Raw genomic sequence first — 11,532 nt, forward strand, 5'->3', positions numbered from 1 at the left:
ATTGTATTTTTATACATTTATGCTAGGGATGCCCAAGTCTAGTTTTCCAGAGCTACCATCTGCAGCTTTAGATGCATTCCTTCTCTAACACACCTGGACCATTGACTCATTATAAGCCTTTACAGAACTGAATGAGGGAAGTCAACCTTTTGTCTGGGGTGTGTTTTAGCAGGGATGCACTCCTGATTTGTACCGTCAATGTGGCCCGTTGAGGGTGGCCAATATGCTGAAGTGGCCCTCGGTGAAATTGAGTTTGACACCCCTGCTGTAGACGGAATGTAGGCTGAACAAACTCTCACAAAAAAAAAAAAAAAAAAAGTAGACTTGGTTTCATCACCCTGGTTTTTTTCAACGTATTGTTGGTTCCTAAAACTACAACTTAGGTTCTTGACTCATGACTTCATTGTCTTGACATCAACTTGCCAGGGTTTTAATTTACCTGTGTCATTCAATTAATAAAAAACATATTTAATTATCCCAAAGTGGAATAATTAAGTATTTCAGTATATGCTGAATGCACTCATGTTGCATTTAAAGGCGGCTTGAAAAAACAGGTTACGACGTGTTACAACAGATTAAACAGTTTTAACTGCTGAAAAAAGTGACAGAAGGCACAGGTATGAGAAGTGCGGAAGCCCATAGTGTATCAAATCAATATAGGAATAACAGAGAGTTGGCCACTCTGAGGTAAAAACAACAAACAGTTTCCAGTCCCGGGGGGAGGGGGGGGCATGGGTGATTCTGTGGGCAGGCAATGTCCACCCATGCTGCTGGGCCTGATTGCTGCAGCTCTGCAGAAGAAGCCTCTGACTGAAGACACTCTGATGTTTTTTTAACAGCCTGATAAAGAGGATGCTCTTGGTTGTCCATAATTTTTCAGATTTTATGAAGAATCCTTCTTTGCATAAGCTGATGAAATTTGCAGTATATTAATTCCGCCACACTTTGCGCTATCTGAAAAATTACAACGGTTTCAGAAAGGGGAGACGTTAATGTTGGGAACTGGGGCTTTTGGTTTCTTTGTAGGTTTTTCTCTGTTTGCCTGCTGCTTCCCCCTTCATCCACTAGATGGCGACTAGAGGCTGCACACCTTGGAGGGTGTACCCACTGACTCTGCCGGTGCACCTATGATTCATCACTCAATCATCCTGGAATATATGAGGAGCAGGCTGCCGGCACTTCAATGCCTGAGTGTTTGCCAGTCATGGTACTCTGCGCCCCTCCGAGCTAGCCCTCTGTGTTATCTCTGAAGTTGCTTCTAGTAATTTATCCTTGTCGCCTCTCTCTCAGGTGTTTCCTTGTGACACCTTGGAAATTCCCCTGTGAAGCCTGAGACCTAGCTTTCTGGATCCTCCCCCACCCCCTCATGACATAGTGGATTGTTACCCACTGGTTGCCCAAGTACCTTCTTCACTCCTGCAGATCTCCAATAAACTGTTCCCAGATTCTCAGCTGGCAGTCAGTTCGCTCCTCGTTCCTCCTGACCCGAACTTACCCGTCCTCCCTCCACCGCAGCCTCCACATCATCAACCAAGAACTCACTCCATCAAGACCTCTCACTGGAATCCAGACCAATTCAAGGACACCCAAACAGTGGTTTCCATACTCTGGAACGCATTTGGAGGTACATTTGAATTTAGACATCAAGGGATGTAGGAGTGAGTTTGGACATACTAAAAATAACCTAAAAATAAGTAGATTTTTGCTATGTTGATGTCAAATGTATTTATATAGCACAATTTCAACAGGTCCAATTGCACAAAGTGCTTCACAAGTTAAACAAGGATAAATAAAATGCATACTAGTGGTACAATCAAATATTTGAAAAAGTCAATTCAGACCAATTATGCATTAAAGATTCCAGCTTGGTTCACCCCTTCAATGGCAAAATTACAAAGCTTTTTAAACTACCTAACTATATGTCGTCCTAACAAATATAACATATAATTAAATATAATATAAACATAACCTCACTAAATAAAAACTAACAGATTCCCACCACTGATGGACTTCTGGACATATATTGGATCTGATCCTTAGGATGTTTTCATACCCTATAGTCTCATCACCTGATAGGCTCTTGGCTAATTTTCAGCTGCTGAGGTTAATTTTCACAGCACTACGTCAAACGAACCAAACCCTTTGACCAACCTGTTCCCCCGCCTTGCCTGTGGTGGTGTTGCATCATGAACCATTGAAAGAACAAGACATCAGCTGTGACACCAGTTTCTAGTGTAACAGCCAGCTTTCTGGCTGAATATGCCTAACCTGCCGATTCCAATTTTGGCCAATACCAGTATTTTTGTTTAAAATGTTGCTCAATATAGCAAGAAAGTTGGCAACAGTGGGGTAACTATTGTTAACTATAAATGTGCAGACATAACCTGAAAGGTCAGTCTATCAGTCAAACCTTCTCATGGGAGAGCAAAAGAGCATAGTGGTTGATATTTAGACATTCGTCGAGCTAGATAAGATCGGCTGATCACCGATCTCCCAAAATTAAGGAAATCAGCGCTGATAAATCAGCTGGCCGATAAATTGGTGCACTTGTCCTAACTAGTAATCAGGCCTTATCTGGGCTTAGTGATGGACTCAGACCTGAACCTCCAGAGATGTATACAAACAGTTACAAGTCAGCTTGAAGAACATTTCCTGGCTTAAAGGACTAATGCAAGATCAAAAGAAACTGCATTTATCTTTAATCACATTGGTTACTGTAACAGTGTCTCTAAAGGTCTGGCTAGAAAAAAGTCAATCTGACAACTGGTGATGATCCATAATGCTAAAACTAGGAAAATAAAGCACATCACCCCAGTTTTAAATTTTTTACCTGGTTTCCTGTAGCACAGAGAACACACGGTTATAAATCACTGAATGACTTAGCACCAAAATGCATTAAGGGTCTATTGTTGTTGTATCAACCTTGCAGACCTCTCAGGTCTTCTGGTTCTGGGGCCTCATGCATAAAGTGTGCGTGTATACAAAAAATGTGCGGAACCACATTTTACGCACAAGTCAGCATGTATAAAAATTAACTTTGCATCAAAGTTTGTGTAAATATAAGCACACTTTTTCGCTGGCATGAAAATGTGCAGCAGCCACACAAACTTTTTCTGTGAATGTCAAACTACAAAGCATCAGAACTCACCTAAATACACTGAAATCTGACAACATTCAGTTATTTAGACCAAGAAGCATCAAACCCGATGTTTTTCATGATTTTAATATTTTGTTTAAACATAAACGATAAAAGTGAACCGCATTTATTTTCATACAATAACGTAACATGCACACAAAATAAAGAAAACAAAAATAAAAGGATGAGAAAGCCTCACTAGAATGTAAATAATACATTTCCTAAGTTTTTGTCTCATAGAGATTGGACTGTGCGCCGAAGCGCATGAAATGCATCTGTGGGGTAATTTAAAAAAGAAAATGGTGTTGGATCTGCAGACTAACTCCAAACAGGTTTGATTATTTTCACGGTGATCAAGGTGTGTACACAATCACACATAGCCTCCTGACTACCAGTAGTTCATTGTTGTCCTCTGTAGAGGACATTTCTAAACTTGAATATCTCCCACCCCCTGCATTCTACTGAATTAATTCCTTTTGGTATCTGGAGAGGACATTTAGGGCTTTTCAATGATACCACATATGAAGGGGTGGGACTTTTGTATGTATCTTTTTGTAATTCATAAAAATTGCGTTCATCAGTAATAACACATTTTATGGGAAGAGACAAAGTAAGTGCATAAAACCTTTTATTACCTTACAAAGAATGTGGGATTTAAAAAAAATGGTGATTGGACAATATTTTTTTTCCTGGTAGTCTTATCAAAAGCTGCATAAAGGTGAGCCGCGTAATTGTGGAGCGCTTTGGCTGTGATGGAGAACATCACCAATGGAGGGATTCAGAGGGAGCAATTGATCAGAGATCATATTGATCTGACGGTAAATGTTAATGATGGTTTATTAGCGTTTAGATTAATCCAGACTGATCATCCTGGAGCTCTGAGCAAAACTTAAAGAAGGAGCCGTGCGGTACTGGTACCGGTCCAGCTGCAGCCATCCTTCAGTCGAGCCGCCCGCTTTGTAAATACGCCTTATGGACATAAAGCATCTCTATTCTGTAAATGTCCAATATGCACACGATTCCACTATTTGGAATAAACGTCCTTGTGATGGCCAAAGTCATGGCCACACTCTGAAGTCAGAAGTCGGAAACTCTTTTATGCACAATTTATTGTTTTCATACAAACACAACACTTTAGTTATTATTTAGTTATTAGTTGATTTGGATACATTTGTTCTTTTTGTTAGTGCGCACATTTAGTTAACATATGTATTTATATCAACTTAAAGTTTAATTTTGTTTGCTTAAGACTAACTCTTGGTTTGTTTTGCCGGTACTTACCTGCCTTCGAGTGGTCAGACAAAGACGGGGGCCAGGGCTCAGCAGGCTTAAATCCTGATTGGACTGCACCACTAGTTCCTGCTAGCAGGGGAAATGTGTAGTTTCTTTGTTTAGATAAGGTTTGTATTTAAGTAAATATTAGTATTTAAACTTTAATATTTTTGATTTTCATTGTTTGGGTCTTTAGTTTAGCCAAACTTAGCTGTACTGTTATTTGTTTTGTGTTATTTGTAATTGTATTCTTTTTTTGGTCTGATCAGCCAGTATATAAACCCCTGTGTGTCATTTCTTTGTTAGGTCAGTTATGTTTGTTTGTGCAGCCAATTTGTTTACATTTTTTGCCTGAGTTCAGTTTTGTTTCTTTGACCTCTTTTATGAGCTCAGTTTATCTTTTTGTCATTTATAATCTTTGGGTTAAAATAAAAAAAAACCTATTTTTCTAACATATCCTGTGACTCCTTCTGTTTTTAACTCGGTCCATCACAGTTCCCCCAAAGAACTGTGATGGACCCACTCAAAGACTCTCTGACTCTGTCTTTAAATCCCAGCTGAAGGCTCTGCTGTTCTAACAGGCATTTGCACGATCTCTTTATTTTCTTATTTAGATTTTTTTCTTTGTTTAAAATGTATTTTTATTTTTGTGAGGTGACATTATGTTCCCTGAAAGGACCTTTTAAATATAATATGTAATTATTATTATAATAAATACTTATACTGCTACAAACAAGGACGTTGCCATGGTTACTGCTTCACATGGTGGCAGACTTTCGGGTATTTATACAAATTTACATTTAAGGGTGGCGACAGGGCGGACCACCAGCTGCACTCTATTTACCTCGAATTAGGATTTCTAAAGGAAAGGTGTGCGACCACGTGTGTGCGCACGGCTTTATGTGTTTGAATTTTTTTGTTCGCTGCAATTTTCTACATTTTTCAGTACGCCAAGTTTTAGTGTGAAAACTGCGTATTCTTTTTGGGCCTGGTCTGCTATGCATATCCAGTACTAAACATGGATATGCCACAAACTAAAAACATAACTGTTTAGATTTGCCCTCAATTCAAATCTGGAACATCATTAATCTTAGTCTGGATTGAAGGGTTTTTTTATTACTCCTCTTTATTTTGCGACTGCAATGTAATGTTTATTCGTTTGTTCATTTTCCACTTGGACCTGCTTCCTTCAAGAACGTCTCCAGCTGTCACTCACTGAGAGCGTCTGTAATCAGAACTGTGACTATAATAATAATAATAATAATAATAACAATAATAATAATGGAGGAAGTTGGGTTGCGGTCTGAGAGAGGAATTCAAATGATTGATTTTTTTTTATCACAGAAAACACTTTGAATGACCTTGTTGCTGAAATGTGTTGTCCAAATAAACTTACATTTATTGCTTTGTGATTAATTGTGAACTGTAAGAAATAAATAAATCTTTTTTTATTTTTTACATTTTATTCAAGAATCCCAAATATGTAAATTTAAAAGGGAACCACTATCAGCTTCTCTCCTGGATGCTTCAGTGTTAAAGGGCAACATTCACAAGAATTAAATAAAACTGTGTTGTGGTGGAGGGTCAGAGGTCAGCCCTTTGTCTGCTGTGCTGAGACTCCTCTGGTCCTGAGGCCTCATGCATAAAAAAAGAGTGCACAGTTTTCAAACTAAAACTTGGAGAATGAAAAAAATTTGAAAAGTGCAGTGCACAAAAAAATGTGGATGCATAAAGCCGTGCGCACACACATGGCTGCGCACCTTTCCTTTATAAATCCTAATTTGTGGGAAATAGAGCAGCTGCTGGTCAGCCCTGTCGCCACCCTTAAATACATATGTAAATTAGTATAAATACCGGAAGTCTGGCACCACGTGAAGCAGTAACCATGGCAACGTCCTTGTTTGTAGCAATTTAAGTATTTATAATAATAATTTTATTATATATTTTATTTAAAAAGTTCTTTAAGGGCACATAATGTCACCTTACAAAATAAAAATACATTTTAAAGAAAAAACAAATCCAAATTAAAAAAATAAAAATAGAGATTGTGCAAATGTCTGTTAGAACAGCCGGGATTTAAAGACAGACATTGTGTCAGAGAGTCATTTGAGTGGGAATGTGGACATTTATTCTAAATAGTAGAATCATGTGCATAAGTTGTACATTTACAGAATAGAGATGCTTTATGTCCATAAGGCGCATTCACAAAGCTGGCAACTCCACTAAAGGATGGCTGCAGCTGGTCCGGTGCCGGTACCGCACGGCTCCTTCTTTATGTTTTGCTCAGACTGATCATCCTGGAGCTCTGAGCAAAACATAAAGTCGTGCGGTAACACTCATAAACCACCATCGTCATTTCCCAGCAGATCAATATGATCTCTGATCAATCGCTCCCTGTGAATCCTTCCACTGGTGATGTTCTCCATCACAGCCAAAACGCTCCATAATTACGCGGCTCACCTTATGCAGCTACTTATATACGTGTGACTGCATACACACCTTGACAATAATCAAACCTGTTGATTATTTTTAATCAGGAGGTTTGAGTTAATCTGCTGATCCAACCCTGTTTTCTTCTTTTAGTGAGAATGAAATTAGCCCACAGATGCATTTCATGCGCTTCGGCGCACAGACCGACGCGTTACATCTTTATGAAACAAAAACTGAGGAAAAGTACTATTTACATTCAAGTGAGGTTTTCACATACTTTTATTTTTATTTTCTTTATTTTGTGTTCATGTTAGCTTATTATCTGAGTATAAATGCGGTTCAGGTTTTATGCTTAAACAATAAAATATTAAAATCATGAAAAACATCGGGTTTGATGCTTCTTGGTCTAAATAACTGAATGTAGTCAGATTTCAGTGTATTTATCTGAGTTTTGATGGTATGTAGTTTGATATTCACAGAAAAAGTTTGCGTGGCTGCCGCACATTTTCATGCCAGCAAAAAAAGTGTGCGTATATTTACGCAAACCTCGACACAAAGTAAATTTTTATGCATGCCGACTTGTGCGTAAAATATGGCGCCGCACATTTTTTGTGCGCAGGCACACTTTATGCATGAGGCCCCAGGTGATTTGATCCCTTCTGGCACAAGTCAGTGCCAAGAGAATGAGCCTCCGGGCGCGAGTGGCTATCCATGTGGGGAAGTTTATTAGGAGGCAGTATGGGAATCTGAGATAGACAGTTTCTAGACTGAGGTTTGTAGGTGGACCAGAGTTCACTTTATTGTTCCACAGCAGAGTTTGATTAAACATTCATACCTCCCCAAATGAAGCAGACTTTGTAGGAAAATTAAGTAAAGTTTGATTAAAGTTGACTAAATTTCAACTAACAGACTGGAGAACACCAGACTGAGACATTCTGTTACTCAGCTAACCTGAGCCATGACACCCACAATGATGATGCAGTCTTCTCCTCCCATAGCCATGTTCTGTAATCCATCCTCCCAACAATTTTACAGTAAAACCCTTAATTTTCAACAACCATTCTGAAAATCCAACTTCAATATAGAACATAAGATTCATTTAAAGGAGCAAAGATAATATTCAGCATGTAATTTTGTATCAAAACTCTGGAGCATGTTTAACCATGAAAGACCAAATAAGATAAAGAGCTAAGACCCTGTCGTTGACACCCACCCTGCAGCTCCCATCTTATCCTGTGCAGAAGTTCACAGGATGTTTACATGAGGTCTACCTGCCATTGTCTATTGTTCAATAGCTGGAGACAGCTTGTGGAGAAACTGTGCTGGCCTTTTACACAAATAACAAAATACCAAGACACACACACACACACACGTTACACACACACATGCAAACAAACTAATATGGAAAAGGTTGAAATGAAAAGGAGCAAACACTAGTTGCACATGTCTGAGGAAATCTGGGAATTCAATTTGACCACTGTAGCCAGGTCAGCTGACGTAAGAAGAATCTGGCCAGGTGGCGCTGTGGTGGCGCAGGGGCAAAGCACAACCCAGGCCTTAATCCTATTGAGGCCTTAATCCTCATGCCGGTGGTCGCAGGTTTGATTCCCGGCCTGGTGAAATTTGCCCCATGTCTTCCCCCTTTCTCATAACTCTCTTTCCTGTTGAACTACTTTCAAATAAAGACCACCAGAGCCAACAAAACCTTTAAAAAAAATGTGATCTCTCATGGGCCTTGTGAAGTTTGAAACATGTCAGGGTTCACAAAAAGCATCCAACATGTCTGTCAATATTGTAGAGGACACTAATCAGCAGTCCCATTAGTAGCTTACCAAATGTTTAGGTTTCTGAAAAAGAAAAGCGTAGAGAATCACATGGAGAATCTAATACTGAAAAACTGTTGAAAAAATAGTTTCACGATACATATTTATTTGAAATATTCAGAATCTGTTAGAGTTCATAGAGTTTTGAAAAAAATAACTTTACCAAAATTTGTCAGGTTCCAAAGAGTATTTTGACTGGAAGAGTTGCAGAGAGCCAAAGCTCACGTGTGATAATTTGTGCTCCACAAATTAGAAACATAGGAGACATAGCTAACATGGTTAAGAAAATGCTTTGATCAGAGGAGACTAAAACTTAACTATAGAGAACAGAACAAATACTGAAGCATGACCACAGTGAAACATGGTGGTAACAGCATCATGCTGTACATATGCAAGAACAAGAGCAGGTAAGCTGATCGGAGATGCTGAGAAGATGGATGAAGCAGCTAAGTCCAGTATAATCCTGGATAGGCCAAATCCTTTTAGCACAACTTGAACACAATAGTCTTTTCCAGCATCCAATCAGATTGCTTTTTATTTTGTAGCAGCAAAAGAAAAAACAGGTCCACATCAGAGTTTGATTACACATTCACACCTCCCCAAACAAAACAGACTTTCTAGGTAAATGAATGAATGTTTCATTAAAGTTGACTAAACCAGGGCTGGTGGGAACTCAGCCAACCTGAGCCATGACACCCACAATGCTAATGCAGATTTCTCCTTCCAAAGCCATGTTCATGTTAATTCATGTTCCCAACAATTTTACAGTAAAATCCTCAATTTTCAACAAGCATTCAGACGGATTTAAGTTGGATTAAAGAGAAGAAGCTTGGGGTGGGCCAAGCTTTGTCATCCGTTTGTGTATGTCATTTGTGCATCAGATTTATATCAATATCAATTTTCCAACTCTGGACTTTTGTATTTAAAAAAAAAGATTAACTGCATTGCAATTTTTAAGGCGTTGAAATCGATGTAATTGATTAATCGTAATGAGCTCTATTAATTAGGTGACTTCTCAAGGCAATTTCTTACACTGGATTTTATTTAAGAGTAGCAGCGTAATGACTGCTTAATCCATATGTACACTACACTTTTTTGATGTTTGCTTGCACAACGTTTTTAACACCGTTTTCTTCCTCGTCACAATTTTTCCTTACTTTATGTTGGTCAGTCACATAAAATTCCAATAATACATTAAAGTTTGCAGTTCAAATGGGACAAAAATTTGGAAAAGTTGAAAGGACATGAAAACTCACAGCCAAATTTCTCCATGCATGTTCATGTTTATGTCTCATGTATTTACTTAACAAGTCTTTTGGTAACATGTCTTTCAAAAAATGTGTAAATACAAATAGCTCATTATTTCTGCAGGTCTAATTAAACTCCATTTTCTAAGCCAGCAGATGTTCTCATTGATTTCAGCCAGCTTAATATTGATGCCAGGTTTTGCGTGAAGGTTGTGCTTCAATGTTTGATGAATTGGATTTATCCCACAGGCCTGAGTTACATTAACTGTGGAGTAGGTGAGAAGGGGGGAACATCAGTTTATGCCTGTGGTTCCTCCTGATTATACAGACCTTGTGAAAAATAATATTCTACTAAAATTACAATAAGTCTAATTAAAGCTACAATAAAAAACCAAGTCATGCAAATTATGGGATGTAACAAGCCCTGCTTTTAACTACTCAATAATGACTTCTGGCCTGTGGCAGACAGAAGGGAGAATGGGGTCCCAGCTGGTCTCTTCTCCTCCCCCATTCTGCTCCCTCCTTCTGGGTTGGTGATGCTGGAACCACCCTGCCTCCTCCTTCTCCTCTTCCTCATCCCATCCTGTCCTCTTAGCCACATGGCTCTTTGTATACACTCCCATTCACCTCACTGTGTTCAACACACACTTTGCTTGTCTGATAACATGCATTTATGAGCAGCTTTCATTATTTCTTGTCAAATAAGCCACTACAATAGTTAATAAGCTAATAATAAGCTCAACTACTAAGAAAAACACACAGCATTCTAGTTGTAGAAATAACTGACTGGTAAACATGTATTTAGAAGATGTTTCAAATGTTACAGGCAGAAGACTTCCAAAATAAAGGAGACGCAAGAAAGCTGAGAGGCAGAAACACACCGACGGTTCAGATGGCCACTGTATGATCTGAGCCTCACATTCACACAGAGACAGAGCAGCTGCATGGCCTCTCTGACAGCCACTTCACACCAAAGCAAACAATGTGCATCCAACCTATGAATGACACTGTTTTTAAAGCAGTAGTCAGTCTTACCTCTGTTGCTGTGCTTCTTTGTTTCCATGTTAGACCCTACTATTGCTTTGTGGACCGCAAGAATAAAGATGGGCAGGGGGCACTGCTCATGAATGACCGACAGAATCAGCAACCAATTGGAGGCCATGAGCGGGGGAGGTGGGTCCTGTTTGGAAGCCCTTGTGTTCAGAGGATGAAAATAAAGCAACAAAGCAGAAGGTTGGTTGCTGCTTTGAAAATAATAAAAAAAGAAAGAATAAAATAGCTAACATAGATATGCAGGGATGACTGGTATACGTGGGCTAGTAGGGCTAAGGCCTCCCTGACATTTATAATAAAGTTGTTAAAAAAAACAACTTAAAAATAACTACCTAAAAAAAAAAATCAATTTTATAAATAATGCAACACATTTTGTTAAAATTTCAACCAACCTGGTGTCAAACTGCCAGGGGAAAATCCCTGGGTCGTTCCAGAGGGCTAGCATCCGACAGCCCCATGGACCTTACCAAGCTCCGCCCAGAAACGCCCCCTAAAATCCCACGTGGCTGCATGTCTCACAAACAAAGCCTCGCGGAGCTTAGTTTCTATGTAAACATGGCGTCTTTCACTT

The 11,532-nt window shown here is 39.1% G+C and overlaps 1 protein-coding gene across 2 annotated transcripts in view; it reads right to left on the bottom strand.

Annotated features, from left to right (window-relative positions):
* Positions 1 to 11,085, bottom strand: part of afap1 (actin filament associated protein 1) — a 104,285-nt gene extending 93,200 nt beyond the window's left edge. Inside the window, exon 1 of one of the 2 annotated variants that reach the window (XM_016680920.1) lies at positions 10,944 to 11,085. In XM_016680920.1, coding sequence (XP_016536406.1) covers positions 10,944 to 11,070 — 127 coding nt within the window. In that variant the 5' untranslated portion in view covers positions 11,071 to 11,085. The remainder of the gene's footprint in view (positions 1 to 10,943) is intronic. The other variant, XM_016680924.1, reaches the window with a different exon arrangement.
* Between the last annotated feature and the right edge of the window lie 447 nt (positions 11,086 to 11,532).

This window comes from Poecilia formosa, unplaced genomic scaffold, assembly GCF_000485575.1.
Source record: "Poecilia formosa unplaced genomic scaffold, Poecilia_formosa-5.1.2 Scaffold262, whole genome shotgun sequence".
In the NCBI taxonomy this organism is placed as follows: Eukaryota; Metazoa; Chordata; class Actinopteri; order Cyprinodontiformes; family Poeciliidae; genus Poecilia; species Poecilia formosa.